We start from the raw sequence: 24,304 nt of genomic DNA, 5'->3' as shown, positions 1-24,304 counted from the left end.
TTCACTTTAGCTATATATGATCATAAAAAGGTACAATACAATGAATATAAAGGTAACAATAATAAGGTAATTAGGATCTTATAGATTTTATATATTTTAATTAAATAGACTATATTCCAAATTTATCGTTTAAAACTCAAACGAGAATTTAGCAATATTAAAATGAAACTACAAGTGGACAACTATGCATTACGAGCACGCTCAAAAGGTCAAGAAATGAAAATACACAATTAAGTATTTTTATTAGCATAGACAGGTGATGGACAGTGTGTATTAAGAAAGAAATTAGTTGTAACCAAATTTAATAATTATGTCACTCATTCAGTAGAAAATTACAATTTTTATTGAAGGTTGTAGATTTAATGTAAAGATTTTGTTTGACTGTGTTTGCAAAGAAAATAGTAGTTTAGTTAATGACTGTTTTGTTAGTATTTTAGTTATAATTTAAGAAAACAAATAATAATTTAGCTATAAATGGCAAAAGAGAAATCATTACACATTATTTTCATCATTATTATTTAAATACGAATATAACAATATTTAAATTATGTATTTTTGTTATTGTAAAGTAATTCATTAAGTAAATTAAAAAGTGAATGTATTTAATTTAACGCACATCTCTGCCAAAACCCAATAACACATGATATAGTATTAACATCTTATGATTAACAAGTTACTTGAGCTTAGATGTATATGAAATAAAAAATGAATAAAAAAATTAACAAGAAGATTCATTTACATTAATAATTAAAGGGACCGTGTAAAAATATTCTACTTTCAGTTACTGCAGTAACTACATTTTTGTTTTCTCTTTTAACCTGTGTTGATTATTTAAAAGTTTTTTTGTGGGTAGCTACACACTGTAGTGGAGTGACAATCTGACAAACCATTGTAGCAGTAAATAAAGTAACAATCTGACAAACCATTGTAGCAGTAAAAAATGTAGTTACTGCAGTAACTGCAGTAGAGTATTAATTGAAATGATTCCTGAATACTTGCTAATACCAAGAGATTAATTTAGCTGATACAATTCAGATAGTACCATAGTTAGTACGTTCAGTGTTTAACCTCAAATTTGATACCCAAAATCAAATCATCCGGCAAACCAAACGTCTTATAGTACATCACACATGGAAACTAATATTAGTTATTCTGTAATAACCGAAATGTGAACGCACTTTTGAATAGGCTTAAAAGCTTAGTATAAAGATCGTATATCATTAACTGGGCTTTGATTGGCTTATAAGGGCGGCTGAAGTAAATATATTGATTTAGTTGAAGTGGGTGAATTACTACTTTACTTAGTGTTACAGTCCCTCAACAAAATAATTAAGATATAAAAAGAATTACTTTTTACAAGTTTTAAATAGATAACATTTTTCATGAAATCTGCTGCTCTCCACATAAACGTGTACAAATTAATCTGGTTTTAACAAGGTAAATTGGGTGCATGTGATAAAGTATTGCAACTGTAGTATGGTAATATAGTATAGTGCTTAACTTCTAACATTAAAGATTTAGGTTCAATTTATTTTACAGTTTTTAATATAGAGTTGAACTACCTAATTATTTGTTATATGCTTTTTAATTGTGATAGCTTCAGAAACTGCACCAAATTCCAAAGTGTGTGAAGAAATGGTGAAATCAGTGGAAACAACAATGTTGGGTTAATATAATCATAATATATTGGTTATACAAATAATATTTGGTTTTGTTTCATTTTTTGTCACCTTTTTATCTTTAAGCGTATCCTACCAACTTTGCTGCTATTGGACGAGGATATCCACACTATTCAGCTATACCTTATTTTGGCGGTAAGATTACTAAATTATCATTTCCGAATTTAACCACTTAATATCATTTGGAACTCAATTGATCGTAGATTTTAATAATTGATTTTATAATTCAACTCTTGTGTTTTTATCGATTTGAAATGATCAAGTGTAGAAATAGGAGTTAATGGACACGTCCTCGTCAATATCAATCGTATTAAATAAAATCTATAGTAATGTATCAGACGATTGTTGTTCTATTTGAGTGAGTGTAAGTCCTGATTGAAGTATTTCTGTGAAATTCAATGAGAAGATGTGTGAAATATGCCAGCTTAATAAATTCATTATTGCTAAATCCTGACAACTTGATTCTCAACAGAGTTTTGAAAGCAAATTTGGTCTTTCAGTATAAAGCTATCAAACTGCTGAAGACTTTATGAACATTATTAGGCATCATGTCTAAATTATTCTAATGCAGTTACTGCAGTAACTATTTTTGAAAAGACGTTTATAAAACAGTCACTGCAGTAAGCAGTATTACCTAAAAAGCTTGCTAAATAATTGCAAAATAGGTTTTAAAAATTTATGCTGTAATGTATTCATTAAAATTCCAAATTTTACGATAACAATTGATACAGTAACTTTAGTAAGATTCGATTAATTTAAATATGTTAATGAGATTAATTTGCATAATGTTTTCCCATGTGTGATTGTGTTCAAAATGTTAAATTATTAACTGCATCTTTGTATGCCTAACACTTGTATGTAAAGTAGTATAAACTTAATATTAATTAGTTATAGTTTTATTGCCAAAGAAATAATAGATGTGTTATAACCAAGGTATTGTGGAGAAGATTTAAAAATAACACTGAATAATCTTCATAATGTGTTTTATGAAATGCAAACAAATTTGTTCTAAATCGTTAAATGGTTGCATAGCATATTACCTACATTTAAACATTTTCCCCTTCCCCCTTACCCTCTGTCTCACACAACCTTCCCATTTCTTGTATCTTGTCGTCGCCACTACTGGTTTCATTATAGATTTAGTTTTTAGACTTTGCAAGTTATACGTTGTTCGAGCTCGTAAAATATTGCTGTACATTTCTTATTAGTTTAGATTTGCTTGCAACTATCCTTGCTGTGTTACCAGACGTGTCGTCACATGAATTATCTCTTACTCGCAAAAATACAATAAATATCGTTGTTTTCATGAGATGAATATATGTCACAACAGAATAAACTCTTGTGAAAACATTTCTGGCAATTGTGTGAATATAAAAAATATCTGGATGAAATATATTTTGTTGATGATTAAACCTTTCAAATTAAAATGACCTAAAATTAGTCCTTTTCCATAAAATAATAGATTGTGCAAGATTGTCAAATTTCAATTTTATATACCAAATTTTTTTTCCTTCCCTTCAACAAATTCTCATCAACGCTTAAATTCCTTACTTTAACGTTTAATATTTCTTCTAATAAAGCTGTTTAATTTCTCTTTAATATCAAATTTGTAAAATTCGATCCGAATAATTATGTAAAGTTTCTACGTAACATTGGCTTTGTTCTAGAAATATCAAAATTTCTCTGACAGGGTGTAAAATATCCTGACATTATGTATCACAGTTATTACAATCTACGATTCATAACATTCCGTATCGTATCAGCTACAATTGAGAAATCTTAGATTCACGGCTTAACATAGACATAATAGACGATTTATTACCCGTACTTAAAACTGAAATTACAAACAAATATTTTAAATTCTTTCTCGTATTTAAGAATTTTCTGAATTATGCTTTTATAATTTTTATTTTCGCAATGATTTTTGTAATGGTTAAAATAAGATGTGGTTTGAAAATTAAAGGCTATAGCAGATTGTCAAACTCTGGTCAGAGTTATCCGCTTGGACGGAACAGTCGACCGCCGACAGGTCGTGGTGGCTATACGAGTCACGCTAACGCATCAGGTAAAACCAAACAAATGCAGATGTTATTCTACACAGTTGCTTTGTTGTATATCTCTCACATTTTGGACTTTTCAGTTGCACACACGACATTCAATACTATGAAGCAATAGAGCGTTACAAACATCTGCACATGCTTACAAACCAATTTGTGTTGTGATAGTTTCTGCAACTACACCAAATCCTGAAATTGAGTGTTTTTTATAAGAAATTTCAAAATCGGAAGTAATCGCAACTCTGATTGGTTTATAAGAATGTGCGGATGTTTGTTACGCTTGGTTGCTTCACTGTCTTTGCTCGTCGAGTCGTTCAAGCGTTTAGTCCCTTTTATAGACTACTCACATTGATAGTGCTTTTTATCTATGCTCTTCATTGCTTTCAATCTCAAGAATTTGCTAACAATTTAGAAAATGAAATATTTTGGTGACGTTTAAATTTTAAAGCTTGGTTCCCAATTGGACACAACGCAAGGCCGTAAGTTCAACGTAAGAGATTTGACTAATCCGTACGACACGATGGATTACCCGAATTGTTGCTTGTGATTGGTCAATTCAATTGTGTTGCGCCTACGTCCTAGCGTTGCGTCCAAGTGGATACCAAGCTTGATAGGGGATTTGTTGTACACCTAAACACAATGCTTTATCACTGTAATTGCAGGGTAAATTTACTAGGCATAATATTAAACTACAAATTGTTGAGTGCAAGCATTTAATGAACTGACGCTGTTTGCAGTCATTCTAAAATTAAAATTGTTTTGTATCACTATAGTCATTTAAAGAAAACTTTCTAACAATTAACAAATTTAAACAAAAAATTAATATAAAATATTATACAATTTGTAATTCATATCCATCATTTAGTAAATATTTATAGAAAGATCTGTATAGGCTGTGTATGTAACATTTAACTGTAAAATATACTAAAGTAACTAGTAGCAATGAACAAAAATGTCATAAAAGTGTTTGATCGCAATGATACATATTGATAAATTCAATTCCCTAACAATAAAATAAACATTTTAAAATATAACAATTTTATTAAATTTCAATAAAAGGTTGTTTGCCGTGTATATATACTGTATATTTATGTGGTTCATTTTGCTGTGAACATTATATATAACCTGTCATGATAGCCCATATATACTTTACATAGTAATCCTCTTTCATTTAAACTTTTGCACCTTTATACCCCAATCTACCATAGAAATGGTGGCATATATACATTTTCATTAGGTGACTGCTTCAGTTATGTTGAAAACATTTACTGAAAAATATTCAAGATTCAAAACGGTTTTAATTTAATTTAGAATCAATCATTTAGTGTAAGAAATTGGATAAAATTATGATTACAGTTTTATAGTTGAGTTTATAATAATGATGATAAAAATGATGATAATAATGATGATAAAAATTATGATAAAAATTATGATAAAAATGATGATAAAAATGATGATAATAATGATGATAAAAATGATGATAATAATGATGATAATAATGATGATAAAAATGATGATAAAAATGATGATAATAATGATGATAAAAATGATGATAATAATGATGATAATAATGATGATAAAAATGATGATAATAATGATGATAAAAATACAGCACATCTTTTTGTTGCAAATGAAATGGTTTAACTACAGGTACACACTTAAGCTCCTGGGTTTCAATCAGTTAAATTTAAGTATGGCAGAATTAACTAGGTCATGACATCTAAGAACTCGCCTTCTACGGGAAGTTTAAACATTAAAAAAAATATATAATATAGGCTACAGTAAAAACTTGTTAAAAGTACCAAACTAATTGACCCTGGAATAGGCTGTAGTCTTAAAACAGATATTGTATTGTGCCCATATATAGACATGATGATGTCATATCACTACCATATTTGGGCTTCTGGCTACTATATTTGGGCACATCACACTTTTTTTGTCAAACTAGTTTGATAGTTTAGACAGAGCTTTAAAAAGATATTGCTTCGCATATGTTTCACAGCCTTTAATACGGTAAGGCTGACACATAGAAGGGGTTAGGAGATATAAGCATTTTAAAATGAAATTAGCAAAGTTCATACACCATCGTTGCATTTCTAAGAACAATCAATAAATGAACTTATAATGTTGTCATGTAGGAAATCACTTAATGCGTCTCATGTGAGATTAAAGTATCAAGATTGATCTAAGATAATAAATGAGGAATTAATCTATAATGATGAGAGACTATTGCCAATAGCATCTTTGATAGCTTCCAATTTTTTGGCGCCAATCTTGTTCAGGTTTTATCATTTTTACTATCTGGACCACAACCAATTTAATTGATTAAAATAATGATATGATAACTATGAAAGTGCACATCATGTTAGGGTGTCATCATAATATTTCTATTTATTTTTTCATTTTTTTATGAAGTCTGTTCACGGCAATAAACTGTGTTTATGATCACACTAAAATAGCTAAAATTATTACATAACATGTTTAAAGGAGTAAATACAGTGTAGAAACTGCAGTAGCAACCAAAGTTTGTTTTCAGTAAATTAAATATAATATAAAATCAAACTTTTGAGACCTTGTCAAAATTATTATTACAATTCAATCAGTTTTTCCTCGGAATAATTATATACTATGTTAAATAAAAGATTATTACACGATGGTAAATTAGCCAAACTGTAGAATGTGAACATTGGCAAACTCAATTACCGATGACGATCGAAAAAGCTTGCGAACCACTTTAAGTAGTTTAGATGAGTCATCTATATGAACACAATATCGATCAATAAATTTGTCCGTACACGCTGAGAGTGACCCAACATCGTAATTCAGCTCATTTCTGACGACTTTATTATACGACCTTAGTTTTTGTGATGCTGCTGGAATGCAGATTGGATGCAGCATATCATGTACAAAATCATTTGCAGAACGTAATAAAAATAGCTTTAAGTCCTGTCACAAAACTCATGATTTCTTGTTTTCACAGCATTATTGTCAACCTTCTTCTTTTTTTTTTGCTTTGGGCGAAAGTAAAATTGAGCTTTAGGTGTAGTTTGAGACAAGTAGGAAAATTAACTGTGTAATGAGATTGTTATGTATTATATACAATTGGATTGCAAATCTAAACACTCGTTAAATAATTGTAATTCTCTCTTTGCAGAAAAACATAAAATTAAAAACCTTTTTGCAAAGCCTTTATTTGTTCGTTTAGTAAAAAAAACCATATTTATTGGTTACATAAATGTATCGACATTTCATCATATTAAATTAATTTTTAATCTTCATTATTTTATAAACTAAATACTTTTACTATAACAATTTTATTAACCTTTTTAAAATCAATTTTCTGCTTTATTTTTATCAGCTATAATATTACCTTTCTTTTTACACTGATTATTTAAAACATATCTATTTCTATAATATGTTTAAATTATTTTAAGATTTGTTATTTTAATACTTGCATATTTAATAATCCTATAAATAAACATTAACTTATATTTGTGTATTATGTATCAAAAGAATGTCATAATATGTAACTAAGAGATGCTACAGATGACATTGAATGTGTTAAAAAATGACATGTTAATATGAACAACATTACAGAAACATTCGTCATTTTTGCGTAATATAAATGGGTGCAATGCAAGATAATATGTAACTTACTGTTGTCATCCGATATTCTAATAAAATGGAAATGTTTCGGAAGTCCGACTTTAGCAAATGTGCACGTGAATACTTTTGAAGAATTTTATTAAAAATTGAAAATCACTTTGGCTTTAAAGGTATTTAAAGTTTAATAAAATCACTTAGCACAAATTGACATTTACACAGTCATAAACATTTGGTTTAAATAAATGTTTTATAAATACCGTAGTTAAAGTGGAATGGAGGTTTGTTATATGGTAGAACCCTTATTAAGGGGACATCTTTGGGACCCAACAAAGTGTCTCTTTAATAGGGGTGTTTCCTAAATAGGGGTTGGCTGTAGTGTTAAAACATATATTATTTTCCCCTCGTTTCAAAGTAAAATATCCCTTTTATTAATATTTTACAATAGAATAGTATGAGTATTACATTTATATAGATGGTTTACATATTCGCATAATGGTCTGCATATTCGATATTATGCATACATGTGAATTAGCTTGAAAGCATTAGTAGAGTAGAACCAGTGGTGGCAGCATTATATTTTGGTGATGTTTGGTGTCACAAACACAAATGTATGGGAGGCGAATTGGGACAATATTTAGGAATCATATTTGGCTAAAATTGGATTGGATGAAATTTCTTGCATAATTCCTCTCTCTTTAGCTGTTGATCAGTTCCATTTCCTTTCTATGCCTATTCCAATCATCCAATCATCATTCCTTTTACATCCCTCTATCACACCTAATGACACTAGATGTATGTACTACGTTATATTATATACTGAATATATCATAACATTATTTTTGTAATATTTATATCATATTTATATTAATACATTTGATGTGCTTTTGGATATTAAAAATATTAAACTAACCATTTTATTCTCGTAAAAAAAAATGTTTTGTGGATTGCTTCGTCAAAATTAAATTTCAATATAGTTCTTGCAAACTTGGTTGATTTTATTATCTATTTATATACTACAGTTCGTTGACCTTCAAACTGGTCATTAAGGAAATTGTTATAAAAATTCAATTTAAATCTTATTATTTTAAATTAAATGTGTCAACTACTATTAGTAGACAATCTTTTTCATATAGTTATAAAAAAAAAACTTGAAATTACAAACAAAGCATTTGTAATTATTACAATATAATGTTTAATTACCAGGTTATAAAATTGATATCAAAATCATTATCAAAGTTGTTGTATTGTTTAATACATAGGCTTCGCATCCTACCCACCTGGTAGCTACGTATTACCGGCCGGTGTTACGCAAACCACGACTGATCGTCGGCCTGGAGCACTACCGTATTCCCTGCCCGATTACGGCACAGCCGGGCCAGCCCAGCGTACGGCTACAATTCAGCGTACAGATGCTGGCACTGCACTACTGCACGAGTTAGGGAGGGACTACCATCATCATCAGGGTACGTGTATCAATCCTTATAGCCTACATTTTTGCTGTCGTCAAAAACGAGAAAAGGCGTGTACAATTTAGATAAAATACAACTTTGCCTACTCTTCTAAGCCCACTTTTAAAATTGTTTTTAAAAAATTCAAAAAAAGATATATTGCCACAACAAATGCAACGTTAATTTGGAATTCATGCTTATTTTAAATCTAGGTGGTGTTGCCTTGTCTATAAAAATATTTTCTGCAAATTGTTTATTGTATGAAAATGTCTGTGGTAGTATATCTCTAACTAACTTTTGGCCTCAACATTGGTTGCCATATTTGGTCAATTAAGGCCAACAAATTTTTCATTTGAATCCCTGACTCAAACACAAAAAAAAAAAACGATCCGCAAATAAGATTACCTCCTCTGTTGCATGTATTAGTTGCACGCTTTTTGAATTAACAAATTGCATTTATGAGATTGGATTGTTAACTTGTGCTGTTTGTTTTAACAATAATCATTGATATACTTGTTATTATGAAGACTTTCCTATTGCTTAATAATAGATTATATTTTTATTTTTTATTATTAATTTCAGTTTCTTATTTAGACTACTTTTTCTACCGTGAATATAAAAAATTTTACTTTTCTATGTTGCCATATTTATGACCTTATTTTATTTTTCTCCATTTTTAAAATAATTTTATTTTTTATTTTTAGGCCTTTCAATTTGTTTGTGCAACAAACTAATGTAACATTTTATTCTTTTAGTGATGAACAGCTATGCACCGGCAGGTTTCGCTCAATCACCCTCTCCTCTCAGCGGGCGTGGGTTTGGGGCAACCAGTAGCCCAGGCCCAAATGATATATACGCTAGCTCAACAGCACAAGACAGTATCCTAGGGGGACGGTTCCAACTCGCACCTAGTCCTCAGCCATCATCTTTTGGCCTAGACATGGGACAGGTAAGAATACCATAATTTTAATGCACTATTTTATTGCCACACTTTTTTGTATGCATATTTCCTATAACAAAGGCATAAATTATTGCTTGATTTTTATTAATTATTAACTGTAAAACAACTTTTTTTAAATATGTTAACAGACTTATAGATAATTATAAATTTATAATAAATAATTTAGACAAATTTTTGAGTTAAAGTTAATTTGAAGATAAAGAAAAACAAAATGTTAAGTGAGTTCAGTTCCTTGAAAATGAAACAAAATTGGAAATAAAAGAAATAGAAAAAACAAAAGCATAATATTGATAGAAGAGAACAATCATCTTATTTTAATGTAATTCACTCACATTATTGTAAACTTTTTTGGGTGAAATAATTGTATAACTGTAAATTTTACATGATTTTTCGGAACATATCTTTATTTATTTGGAAAAAAAATCTTCTAAAATGCAAAATATGCTTACTAAAGTGTTTCTTGAATCCAGTCATCATTTGTTAATCGGTAAAAATCATTGAAATTGTCACATTTTTATAGCCAAGACATTTTTCAAAGCAAACTTGTGGTCAATTATGAAAATGCTTTTGCTAAAAGCACACCTATGTGAAATTCTTTTATATTAAATGAATCACGGTTTTTGAAAACACTTACATCACTAGTCACACCGTCGCCGAGTGAATTAGCCAATCAAACCTCAGTTAGATCGCAAAACAGATTTGACAAACATCCAAAAATATTTTTACAAAATCTGACAACTGTTGTGAGAAAATTTGAAAATGAAAATTACAAATTGTTAGTTGGGTTGAACGATATTAGTAATGAGGAATGTAATGGTTTTATGCAGCAAATTGTAAGGCGACAGTATGTATGTTGTAAGTGAGTACTCAGCACAGCTGAATAATGCTATTTAACATTGACAAAGAAAATTTTCTAATTCATTTAATTGTGTATTAAACATATTAAGATGCTAAAAGATAAAAAAAAATTAATTGAAAAAAAATGTTATACAATTTTTCAAAGAATGTATTTCTAGTTCGTTTTTCTTCTGTTAAGCTCTGTCTACACTATCAAACTTTATGTGACAAAAAAATGTGATGTGCCCATATATGGACATGATGATGTCATATCACCACCATATTTGGGAATATTAATCACCACCATATTTGGGCACATCACACTTTATCTGATAATTGACTTTTAAGAGAAACAACAAAAATCTTTCTTTCTACGTGAGTTGGAGGCAAATAACAAGAAAGCTGAACTTTATTGCATTTTCTGAATAATTAATTTGTTTAAATATAATATTATATGACAGAAATTAAAAATTAATTAATGTTTTGAGAATTAGGACAAATTACATTGAAAGACGTGTCATGATTTGCTGTTAAATATAATTATAAAATATAGTTTTTAAAATTATTTTTAAAGTAAAATTAACTGGCAGTTATTGTATTTTCTTTTTCTTTCTTTTACTCCGATTCCCTTGCATTTCATTTGACGTACCAACCACGCAGAAGGTACGCAGTTTACATCTGTGGTTTATTGTGGTTTTCCCTGCTGTATATTATCAGTATATTAACATTATATAGATATTATTATTATCTTTTTATTATACACATCTTAACAATTGATATATTAGCATTTTGTTCATTAGATTATAGCGGAGTTGACTAACTAGTAGCACAATTGTTCCTAGTAGATTTCACTATGCGTTGTTTGCGTTGATAGCCACCATGCATTGTTGTTTTTTGTATGTGTTAAATTTGCATACAATGTTAGGTATGGCTGTTTTATCCCAGTCTTGTAGACCCCCTTTCCTTGCAAATATCCAATCAAATGCACCCAAATAATACACTTTAGTTTATAGCCAATACCAAAGAATGAACAAATCCTACTAACGGAACAACTGTGCAAAGTGATCACATGGTGTGTTTAATTGTTTTTGATTGGTAGACTATTTTTTATATATTTTGTATATTGAAAGTATAAAGTGTTTTTTGCTAACAGTGGCTTGAAAAAAAAATGTGCTAAAGATTATTTATCAAAGAAACGTTTTTATATTTTATTCTGGCCATACCATTTGGTTGCCGTGTGTAACTATATAGGTTCTGTACACTAGAACATGTGTATACTGCATATATATAACATTTTGTTTTTTATATATAAATATGCCTTTTATATATCCTGGCATTTATTCTGACTGTTGGCAGCAGATATCTGCTTTATTTCACAAGAATGCATGCATTTTGTGCTTCACAATAAGCGACTTTGATAACTCTAGAGGGCGCCATATTTAAAAGGTCAATCGGGACAAAAAAGTTAATACATCTAGGCTACCTTGAAACATCATCGCGCTAGCCTAGATGGAACTTTTTTGTCCTGATTGACCTTTGAAATATGGCGCCCTCTGGAGTAATCGAAGTCGCTTATTACCATCTCCTTCTCCTCCTCCTCATCATCGTTGTGAGAGTAAAATAATCATCATTTTAATTTATCATTCTCTCTCTTTCTCTTTTCTTGCTGCCATTGCATCTAATTTCCAGGGCACTCTGATTACGTCCTTTCCGAATGGTTACATACAATAAACATGATCAGCTGACAACGTCTGGAGGTAGTATGACCGCACTTTGTTTCTCTAATAATTTAATTCCCGATTTTCTTAAAATTGCTACTGTATATCCGAGTCAAACGAGTGTTCAAATAAAAAAGATCAAATCAAATATCCCTTTATTTGTTCCAAGACAATTTTTTTATTTATGAAGGTATAAAAAATACAACAAGTAGCCTTTATGGCTAAAAACGTTGTATTCACAAACAGATGTACTGTACAGAAGTACTTAAAAATGCATTGAACAGAAACACAAATTTAAAATACTATATAATCTATATTATAATGTAAAATATGTTTCTTAAATATATGAAAGCGAAGGTTTTGTACTTGAAAGTAGCAATTTTATGAAAATAAGGCAAATTTGCAAGCTTTTTTATGAAAATTTACGAACATTATGATATTAAAATGACCCTTCATCTGCTCATCTCTTTAACAAAAGCTTTTCAGGAGAATTTTAACATCATTTGATTATATATATATATATATATAATAATCATTGAATTTGTCCCAACTAACATCAGGCAGCAGAACAAAGAAAACAATTGGTGCGCGTTTGTGTGGCGTGCAGACAGCTTTTGAAAAATGGTTATGGGTTTTGTGTTGTTTGCCCATACCTCTTACAACTTAAGCCTGTTTTCCTGTCGACGTTATTCTACTCTATCATTGTTGATCGTTAACAGTTCAACGACGATCGTTTGAAAATGATGAAGTTGAAATGATAACGATAGCGAGTACCTTTTCCTGTAAATCGTTAACATTTCAATGTTTACGTATAAGATCGCCGATTATTGTTAACGATAGCGTCGACTAACGTCGACAGGAAATTAGGCTTTAACCCAGCGGATAGTGGTTGCAACTTATCTAAGTCAATCAACTCTAATTATAGAAAACTTCCTTAGATTCACTATCTGATTAAAGAAAGTGCTATATAGATAATATGTTTATTATATACAATATTCTTTAATAATCTATTATTAGAAGGATTGTTAATTAAAACATTTGGAGAGATTTTGCATTTGTTCAATTAATGAAAGCTAAACGTTTTTTTTCTTTGCGTTCTATTTCTGTATTTTTTAATAGAGCATCAATGGTGGGGCTAACACAAGTTACTTATCAGGAATGTAAAGAAAGTATTACTGTACTAGGATGAAAGGACAAAAAGTATGGAACGGCAAAGGTGCATTTGTAAACTTGGAGCAGCGCCATCATTCGTGTCTCCATCATGCCAAAGGATATAACATTGAGGCAATTCAGGGAAATAGAATTTATTGTCTACGGAGATTTCAAATATATTTACAATGTTTGAAGAAACAAATTTCAAACACATAAGATGATAAAAACACAAGTATTAAGGCAATATACAGAGCAGTGATGCGTAACGTCACGTCGCACCGTAAAATATGCATATAGGCACTGAATGTTGACGTGCACTTAATTTATTGTATATTTTATTCTGGAAACTGAGAGTTGATGTTTGTTGTATACGAATACGTTCCTCTTTTGGTTATTTTTTATTTTAATATCGGGGTGTTTGCCAAAATTGTGATTGTGCAGTAAAAATCCCAATCAATAAAACGGTGTGTTTCGTTCCTGTAGTTTCTCCCGCACATGTAGATATAGGTACTACGTGTTGGCGCCACGATGGTGGTCAATTTGTCGGTGTTTTGGAGTGTATTTTCGTATAACTTTATTTAATTTCAACTTAAGCAAGACTTTTCTCTATTGTATTATGTCGGTTCCAGTTAAGTTATATATAAAGACATCTTAAGGTGACATTTTTAATAACTAATTTCTCACTCGTAGTTTTAGAATTTTAATTAGTATTAATTAAGTAGATTTCTTTCTTTTTCTTTGCACAATTTTAATCGCTTTTAGCATTGTCATGTAGTTTAAGTTATTTTAATGATATATCATAATTATATAATATAAATATTGGAAGTATTGTATACTTTGAACAATTTATTTTATTTATTATCCGTTGGTGTCGACTGGATTCCAAAGAAAAGAGAAACAAGTCTATTTAAAAAAACTTAGTTTGTAGTAATTAGATGTTGAAGAGGAAAAGTTACTTTGCAATACACATGACCTTTGACCCTGTACTTATTTAATTCTGGACGAAGCATAAAGATATACGCTACATTGTTTATGTAAACATTATATTTCTTTTGAAACACATTTTGTTTTTATCGCTAACAAACTCATGCTGTATTTATGTAAATTATTTTATGTATTTTGCTCTATGTTGTTGGTTTACTATACAATCTTTAAATGTTTTTTAAAGAACTAGGTTAATAGTTTGTTTAGAATAGTAAATATTCCTTTATTTAGGGATGATTTCAACATTATTGTACTGCAGTTACTGCAGTAGAATAATCTCGACATGATCTCTTAGTATTTGTATCTTTGAGGAAGAAAGATTGATTATTAAAGTGAAGTACATCAAATTGGAAATGAGCAAAGAACAGTCAAGTAATGATACTAAATATAGAAAAAGTGCTAGAACTAGTCAGTGCAAAAACAGTGTTCACTTAGATAGAAGATCAATTGTCTTGCCTGTAATAGGTAAGATATATGAAATTGCCAAAGAAATATAAAATAAAATGTATTTGGGCGAAATTCTTACGAATGATTTTTCACTAAAAATGGAAATCGATTCAGCCGCCGTTTAATAATAATTATTGTATATACAGAATGATAGTCTATCTATCCAGACACATAATTTCACTCAAATCAAATATCAGTCTGGATACTGTAGACTAATAAATGCAATGATGTCTATTTACCCTTTTTTTTGTTTTTGTTTTCAAATTATTGATGTAAATAAGTAATTTCAATATGTTGCAAATTAATGTAAATGAAATGTAAAGATAACTATCCCATCATTGTAGTGATTTAAATAATGTATTTACATTTTTATTTTAATTAAGTAATTTTAACCCTATGATAAATTAATGGGAGTATGATAAATATTTTTTTTTGTTTAATTTTAAATTAAATTTAATATAAATTTTGATCAAATGCTTGTTACGTAGCTAGCTTGTGTTGCTTTGTCTATTAGATCCGCATGAGTAGGTCGGCTCCCACTGTCATGCTAATCACGTAGTTTGTAGGATTCTGGTAATGGTATTAAGGACGTAGATTAAGGTTTAGCGTATTACTCGTCGTTCACGGTTGATAGCATTCAAACTTTGACCTCCACTATGATTATTGTTTGAAACTCAAATACATAATAGTAAAACTCTCAACTCGCACTCTAGTACAATCATGATAAATTGAAGATTTTATAAATTATGTGCAAAAAAAATCCAATTAGGAAGTTGTTAATAAATTGTTGATATTCATCATTATCATCATCGTCGTCTGTTTGAATGCTATCTGCTCAGTTAGACAATATCAATTGTACTACTGTAAAAGTTGAAATTGTTTATGCTAACAATCCCGTTTGTACCTTATTTATTCGTGTGCGTACTATCGTTGCTAAAATTGCAGTTAAAATACAGATTGAGCGAAACTATATGTTGCGTTTCAACTATTTATACCATTATATTCGCAAAAACAATATGAAAAGTATTGGATAAACATTTTCCACTTTTATAGTAGAAGATATAAAGATTTTTTTTAGAAACATTTTGGGATTTAGTAATTAACAAAATTGACACTCGGTTATATTGTAGATTAGATAAATAACTCAAACTTTTATTTGAGCGGTCAAACCCTCGGACTATTCAAGTGGTCAACATATTAAGGACAGCTCATATGTTTTTTTCTTACTGTATAACAACAATTTGATGTATTTTTATATTTACTTCTTGTGGTTGGACATGGCATGGCGCAGTGTGAACCCAGCATGATATTTGTATCGCTGTTGTAAACCCTTTTTTATATATTGAAAGCTCTGTTTACACTATCAAACTAGTTTGACAAAAAAAGTGTGATGTGTCCAAATATGGTAGTGGTATGACATCATGTCCATGTATGGGCACATCACATTTTTTTTATAGTGTGGACAGAGCTTAACGCTGGAGTTCTCAACAGATGGCCCTTGTGTCAATTTCATTTGGTTCACGAATAGCCGTTAAAAAATTATAGAAGCAGTGGTTTTAAAATTCTGTGAGCTTGCAGGTGCTTCGGCCCTTGGACCCCCACCTCCTAAAGTATGGGGGCTTTGACCCAACCTTGCGACATTATCAAGCCCACAAAATAAATAGTAAATTACAATCTGGCCCAACTGTTGAGAACCTCTGATTCAATGTGTCTTAATATACAGTGTGTATGTTACTGCTGTATATTGAGACACGTACTACTTACCTTGACAATTCAAATGTGACTTTGTACAGTATTCTGTAGTAATGTACCCAATGATATTTTTATGTAGTAACTTAATATCTTGACAAGTGGGTCACACGTAAATACCCATTTTCAATGGTGCTTGTTTTGGCACGAAAACCGTGCCTAATTAGTTATCCATGGTATCGAACAATTAGTGTTAGAACTTGTTCATTACTTTAAAATCTTTGGATGAAACGATTACATGTGAAATGGAATTAAATCAGGGAGGTTTTGTAACAGTGGTCAGTACTCTTAGTAGGTACAGAGGATGTGTTGAGTCGCCAAAGTGGCTACTCTATACAACCTCTAAGCAGCGTTACTTTGATACAGTTTACAACTAGTTGTAAAGAGTTAAACAGATTATTTTGAAATAAAACCTCTTTTAAAACAGATATTTTAACTTGGTAAAAACCCACAAAACTAGATGTTGTTGTTAGAGATTTTTTACATTGGGAACACATTGTTTTAAAGCTATGTATGTAAATAAAATAAATTGAATTTGTTGGACATTTTAACCCGTTGTATGAAGTGAAAAAAAATGCTATTTACTCAATGTATCTTTTTTATTTTGTGGGATTATAGTTGTTTTAAAACATTAATTGATTTAGAATTATTAGAACTTAAAATAAGATGATTTTATGATGGGGATAACGGGGTGATAACTGAATTATGCATAAATTATAATAAGACATCGTCATATTTTACCTTGTACATAAGAGTGCAGTTTTTATGTCTTCATTAAACCGTGAGGGCGCTATGTATTGTTGGACTGAATTATATTTCTAATCAGTTTTTAGGTTTGAGTTAACTTTAGGATTGTTAAGATCGAAGAAACCGTAGTAATTTAACGTAGCCAATGAGATTAGCGTTTGGGACAACGTCCTGTTACTGTCAGATCAAAACAAATGTGCTTTAAAATGGTTCTAAAATCTTTAAAATTAATCTCTTTATCAAATTGGAGTGAAACTGGGATTGTAAGTTTAGTCTAATTGATTGAAATCAAGACTTTTGATTGAAATTTATTGGTTAGATTGAAATTTAAGTTTTATATTAGATTTAATACTAAAATTTTGTTTATTTCAAATATAAAACTTAAATTTGAAATTAAATATATTGTAAGAGAAAAAAATATTAGTTGATTGAAAATTTTGATGAATTTATGAATTTGTCCAGAATTTACTCCCTGATAAATTGGTTTAATTTTAACGATATGGTCTGACAGTGAGGATACCAAAGCAATCATCAGAATAAGTTTAGACACATTGTACTGTGTAAACATTGTCGCATCCACTGTGATTGTCTACCCACAATTTTAGTGTAAAAAACATCAAATTTTATGCGTTTATAATATAGCAATAATTTAGGTGGCGAAACGATGCAAATCACTGTGACAATGTTTACAGAGCGTAGGCCTAGTGTAAATTAAAAAAACACAAAGGACCTTGTTTGAGGGCGCAAGCTCTTGAGCCTAAATTGGACCAACCTGTATAGTGGGCCTGTGTGCATATATGCAGAGGCTCAATTGTGTATTTTGCTACTGAAATGTAAAAGAAAAAAACTATCACGACGGTTGTAGTGAAGTTTCTAAAGTAGATATAAAATTGTTTGATCCAATCAGCGGTAAAATTGGTCTAAAATTGGAACAATCGATACAAACAAACAATAACAACAGTAGCGTAAGACCCTTGTAATTTATTTCTTTAATTTGGCAAAAAAAATTGTGATAAAATATCGGATTGTTTTGAGTGTGCAACATTTTCTAAAGTTGTTTTGTTTAATAATTTCGATGTCAACAATCATGTAATCATCCAATAATTGTACATTAACATTTAAGCACTTTCCGGTTGCTATAGCAACCAATAAGGTTGCTGCATGTGTTGTAATAACCCTATGTAAATCGGTTTGTAATCGATATTATTGATTAATCGATATTATTGATTTATAATTAATTTGTCGATATAATTATGATTATTGTTATAATGGATGAGTATTTTAAAGTTATCAATATTCCAATCTAAGTTGCTGATTGTAAAAAGCAGACATTTTATTAATTTCATTTTGTAGCCTCCTGAATTTTACAGTTGCTACATCTTTGGTCTCAAGGATCGATTCTCTCGCCTTGATATGTTTTATTTTTTTGCTTGTTTCTCCATTTTTGTTTGTTTTTTGTTTCTAATGATGGAATATGATTAATTTAATACTCATTGATTCGGTGTGTGAAATAAGATAAAATTGAATAATAAAAGACAAACACTATTTGTAAAGACAAAAACGTTCAGTCACATGTTGTGCGGACGTCACAACGATATTAAATCTGAAACTTGACAGTGCAAAAACACAAATTGGTCTCTTATTCTTTTGCTAGATTGTAGTTAACACAATTCACTGTTTACTATGGCTCTATAAGATGATGATAACACAATATATGTGCATATATGGCAATATTATTGCATAATAATTCAATTTTAAAAAGTAGATATTTTGGCCATTTTTGAAAAAATCTCTGTACTACTGGGAAATTTTAAAAGAATGACCAAATTTGAACATAACTGGTCACTATGACTCTATAAGATGATGGTAATGCAATATATGTTCATATATGGCAATATTATTGCATAATAATTGAATTTTAAAAAGTTGATAATTTGGTCATTTTTGAAAAAATGGCCAAATTTAGACCTTTTTATTTTTTGATAAAATTTGTTACTATAGCATAGTTGACATGCGCAGAACCCATTATTCAACTCTGCGCATGTTTATTGTGCTATAGTAACCATTTATATAAAAAAATAAAAGGGTCGAACAATGGCCAGTTTCTGAAAATTTCCCTGTACTATAGTACAGGGATTTTTTTCCAAAAATGGCCAAATTTCTACCTTTTTATTTTTCGATAAAACTGGTTACTATAGCATAGTTGACATGCGCAGAAGCTATTATTCGACTCTGCGATTACTTCCATTTATGTCAAAAAATAAAAGAGTTGAAAAATGGTAATTTTTCGAAAATTTCCCTGTACTATAGTACAAGGATTTTTTCCAAAAATGGCCAAATTTCGACCTTTTTATTTTTCAATAAAACTGGTTACTATAGCATAGTTGACATGCGCAGAACCCATTATTCAACTCTGCGATTACTTCCATTTATGTCAAAAAATAAAAGAGTTGAAAAATGGTAATTTTTCGAAAATTTCCCTGTACTATAGTACAAGGATTTTTTCCAAAAATGGCCAAATTTCGACCTTTTTATTTTTCGATAAAACTGGTTACTATAGCATAGTTGGCATGCGCAGAACCCATTATTCGACTCTGCGCATGTTTATTGTGCTATAGTAACCATTTTTGTAAAAAAAATAAAAGGGTCGAGAAATGGATATTTTTCTAAAATTTCCCTGTACTATAATATACTATAGCATAGTTGATATGCGCAGAAGCTATTATTCGACTTTGTGCATGTTTATTGTGCTATAGTAACCATTTATGTCAAAAGACAAAAGGGTCGAAAAATGGCTATTTTTCGAAAATTTCCCGTTACTATAGTATAGGGATTTCTTCCAAAAACGACCAAATTTCGACCTTTTTATTTTTCGATAAAATTGGTTACTATAGCATAGTTGGCATGCGCAGAACCCATTATTCGACTCTGCGCATGTTTATTGTGCTATAGTAACCATTTTTGTCAAAAAAATAAAAGGTTCGAAAAATAGATATTTTTCAAAAATTTCCCTGTACTATAATATACAATAGCATAGTTGACATGCGCAGAAGCTATTATTGGACTCGGCGCATGTTTATTGTGCTCTAGTAACCATTTATGTCAAAAAATTGCCATTTGGATTTTTTCAAAAAATGGCCAAATTTCGACCTTTTTATTTTTTGACAAAACTGGTTACTATAGCATAGTTGACATGCGCAGAACCCATTATTCGACTCTGCGCATGTTTATCGTGCTATAGTAACCATTTATGTCAAAAAACAAAAAGGGTCAAAAAAATTGCCATTTTTCGAAAATTTCCCTGTACTATAGTACAGGGAGTTCTTCCAAAAACTACCAAATTTCTACCTTTTTATTTTTCGATAAAACTGGTTACTATAGCATAGTTGACATGCGCAGAAGCCATTATTCGACTCTGCGCATGTTTATTGTGCTATAGGGTAAAAAAATGGCAAAAGTACAGGAAAATTTTCGAAAAATGACAAAATTTCGATCCTTTTAATTTTTTACATAACTGGTTACTATGACTCTATAAGATGATGATAACGCAATATATGTGCATATATGGCAATATTATTGCATAATAATTGAATTTTAAAAAGTCTATATTTTGGCCATTTTTGAAAAAAAAAATTGCCATCTTCTCCCTCTTTCACAATTGCAACAAACTATAAAACACAAAACATCAATTTTCATTTTTTTTCTTTATTTATTTTACTCAGATGATACTTTTATAGACAACAAATTTGCAACATGGTTTTGTCGAATCGGGTTTATATTATTCCAATCTGAAAGAAAACAAAATAAAAAGATTAAAAATATATTGTGGTGAGCCTTTAACTAACTTAACTTTAACTTGTTAAGATACCATCTTTAAATATAAACAAGTTTGTTATCATAAGGCCTTTAAAGTTTTATTCCCATATTGACGCAATGCAAGTGAGTTGACCAATTACAAACAACACTTCAGATGATCCATCCTGTCTTGATTGGTCAAATCAACTGCGGGTGCGCTTGCGTCTTTGTGTTGAGTGGGAACCAAGCTGAGATACAGCCTTTTAACTTGTTGTGCCCAAATATAGTAGTGATATGACATCATCATGTCCATATATGGGCACATCACATTTTTTTCACAAAGTTTGATAGTATTGACAGAGCTTTAAACAACTTGCCTTGTTTGCAACGTCTAAAGCATCGTAATCAGATTCCAACCTCACGTAAGCTTTTTTCTGTCCATCAGGTCTGAAAAATAAAATGTAAAACATTCACAATATAGTACATTTTTTGTGTGAAATGATTCATCAACTATCACCACTGCAACCAAATATGCTTTTGAGTGGCATACCATAAAGCCTCGAAAAGAAGCCCATGAACTACTTTTTTTTTAGTGTACTCTTCACAAATATGAACACTTTTACAAAACTCTTGAAGAACTCCGCCAGAACTGGAATCCAGTAAGGAAGTACATCATTTACTACCCTTCGAGGGCCCTGAATGATCAGTTCTATTAGGAACTGGATAGGCTACCCTCAGTAAATATGGTAATAAATAAATACATAAACTGTCTCCGTCTTGGGTAAAATGATTTTACATGTAACATATCTAGTTCTTAAGCTCTCTCTACACTACTAAAAATTATGTGACAATAAAATGTGATGTGCCCATATATGGGCATGCTGATGTCAAATCACTACCATATTTGGACTTATCACTACCATATTTTGGCACATCACAAAACTAGTTTGATAGTGTGGACAGAGATTTAATTCGTCGCAAAATGAAAGCTCCCTAGTTGAACAAGTACATATTGCATTTGATATAATTTAATATACTTTCTGTGCATTTAAATGAACTTTTTAAGTGAGCAAAACGGCACAATAATATGTATAGGATAACACAAGTTTCAACTCACTATTGTTGCACATTGCTTGAGATAGAACATTGAGGCATATATCATGTATACACAAAAGCAGTATTCTTGTTTGTATAAATTTATCTTCTACAGTAGTAATCATATTAAGTGGACACCTCAGCCCCCACAAAATATCTCCTAACAAGGCAATAGTGTTATAAAATATACTACCCAGCGCATTGAGAGCTTGCTTATATGCGCTATATAAGAATGATCTATTATTATTATTACCCATCGTTGGTTTTACTGTAAAGTACGTAAAAAAGAAGGTAAAGTAAAGGTACTGGTCCTGAAGCTTAACGGGAAGTCAAGGAAATGTGGATTAGGCCCGCTACGGACCCACGGTAGCCAGCAGTGCCGCGCCTACTAGATCAGCACACCAGGAGACGATCCCCTACTCTTGGGAATAGTGTACCAAGTTCTTTATTGTGCACTATGTACACTGGACCATCGCCTTTACATCCCTTTCAAAGGGGTGTCTCAAAGGAGTTTTACAGTACATCGGAATTCATTTTAATATTTCTGAAAAAAATGTCATAAGTTGTTGAAATGACATATTTACCTGATGAGTGTGTTGACCTTTGACACTTTAATGTCATATAGTTTCTTGACAGCAGTCTTGATCTGGAACTTGTTGGCTTTGAGGGCAACGATGAAGACAAGTGTGTTGTTATCTTCAATTTTCTTCATAGCACTCTCTGTGGTTAAAGGAAACTTGATGATGCTGTAGTCATCCAACTTGTTCCTCCTGGCAACGGTCCTCCTGGGATATTTTGGATTACGTGTCAGCGAGAGAGTCTTTGGTCTTCGAAACGTGACCTTGGTATGAACCTTCTTTTGCCGGAATGGAACGCCTCCCTTCATTACCGATTTCTTAGCCTGGGAAAATAGAAAAACCACATTATTAATAACATTTCAGATTCAGCTTTATTTGGTCCTTTCAGAAATTCATGATTCACAATTGTTCACATAAAAATACAATGACATACAAATATATATAAGTAAACATAAAGATAAACAAGTAAAGAGTTGTAATAAAGATACACTATATCGACTACATAATAATACCTATGAGTGTTTTATAAAACCTTTCACCCACATTTCTGTTAACTAACCTTTAGTGCATCACTCTTGGCCTTTGCTCGGGCTCTTACATCGTCTTTCTTAGCCCTAGCCTCAACTTTTGAGGCAGACTCAAGGGTGGCAGGGCCTTTCTTGCCGGCTTTTCGTTGCGCTGTAAATCAAAATACACTGTATTTAATGTCAATATTCAGAAGTGGGTAACATTACAGGAATGATACAATTACACAATGCTAAAAATATGCTTGTCATAAGCATACAGTACCCACAGAGTTAAAATTAAGTAGCATTATCGGTTTCATAAAATAAATAATTAATAGCCATACAAAAATTATAAAACACACAAGAATTTTATTAGCTACCAATTTCTTTGATGAATAAAAATAATCTATGTATATGCATAAAAAAGTCTTCCTTATTTATTGGTGACAAGATGTTAAAAATTGAAGAAAAAACCTATTTAAAAAAATCTATTATTAATATTAATTTATTTATTTTTAATTTATAAATAATTAAATATTTTGTTAGGTAGGAAAGTGTAATCAATCTAGGCCAATTATGAGTGTTAAATAATAAATAATTAATAAACTAGCGTTACTTAGTTGTACCAATTTCAGTAGCTAGGCATAGCCTGGTCGGTCAACTGTGCGCAGGCCCACGTCATATAGGTAGGCCTAGCCTAGGCCTTAGTCTGCGTGAGCCACATCAACACGAGGAAGAAGTATGTACCTCTATTTCATTAAAAATAGCTTATCTTAATATAATTTGAAATATATTTAAACATTTTCTGTAAGTTCGATAATTTATGTATTGAATAGTACATCGAAAAAATCTTCATTTATTCAGTTAGTCACGAAAAACGAAAAAATAAGACAGATTTCTAACCTTGGGATCGAGTTTTGGTACCCATGTTGAAAAAGAGACCGA

General features: G+C 30.5%; 2 protein-coding genes across 8 annotated transcripts in view; one reads left to right on the top strand and one right to left on the bottom strand.

Annotated features, from left to right (window-relative positions):
- Positions 1-19,016, top strand: part of LOC140044485 (RNA-binding protein Musashi homolog 2-like) — a 108,817-nt gene extending 89,801 nt beyond the window's left edge. For 2 of the 7 annotated variants that reach the window (XM_072089008.1, XM_072089006.1), the window contains 5 exons: positions 1,746-1,814; positions 3,643-3,744; positions 8,602-8,805; positions 9,546-9,739; positions 13,426-19,016. In XM_072089008.1, the coding sequence (XP_071945109.1) occupies positions 1,746-1,814; positions 3,643-3,744; positions 8,602-8,805; positions 9,546-9,739; positions 13,426-13,470 (614 nt within the window). In that variant the 3' untranslated portion in view covers positions 13,471-19,016. Of the gene's footprint in view, positions 1-1,745; positions 1,815-3,642; positions 3,745-8,601; positions 8,806-9,545; positions 9,740-12,277; positions 12,346-13,425 lie in introns of all 7 variants that reach the window. The other 5 variants (XM_072089012.1, XM_072089011.1, XM_072089007.1 and 2 more) reach the window with 4 other exon arrangements.
- A 2,064-nt stretch (positions 19,017-21,080) lies between these two features.
- Positions 21,081-24,298, bottom strand: LOC140044493 (large ribosomal subunit protein uL23-like). Its single transcript, XM_072089022.1, has 5 exons — positions 24,263-24,298; positions 23,413-23,531; positions 22,860-23,176; positions 21,558-21,627; positions 21,081-21,173 (listed from the first exon to the last, which is right to left on the bottom strand). Exons 1-5 carry the CDS (start codon positions 24,285-24,287, stop codon positions 21,159-21,161), a joined length of 546 nt encoding a protein of 181 aa, XP_071945123.1. The 5' UTR covers positions 24,288-24,298; the 3' UTR covers positions 21,081-21,158.
- Positions 24,299-24,304: the final 6 nt, after the last annotated feature.

The sequence above is a fragment of the Antedon mediterranea genome, chromosome 3 (genome assembly GCF_964355755.1).
Source record: "Antedon mediterranea chromosome 3, ecAntMedi1.1, whole genome shotgun sequence".
NCBI classification, from domain to species: Eukaryota; Metazoa; Echinodermata; class Crinoidea; order Comatulida; family Antedonidae; genus Antedon; species Antedon mediterranea.
Note: the sequence above shows the minus strand (reverse complement) of the source record. Positions and strands in the feature narration are given on the sequence as shown.

Bases quoted from the DNA above. Each gene is read 5' to 3' on its own strand.
- LOC140044493 (XM_072089022.1), bottom strand. From the start codon at position 24,287: ATGGGTACCAAAACTCGATCCCAAG. The intron at 23,532-24,262 runs GTTAGAAATCTG...TTTGATTTACAG, and splicing joins TACCAAAACTCGATCCCAAG to CGCAACGAAAAGCCGGCAAG. The intron at 23,177-23,412 runs GTTAGTTAACAG...CTATTTTCCCAG, and splicing joins CCAAGAGTGATGCACTAAAG to GCTAAGAAATCGGTAATGAA.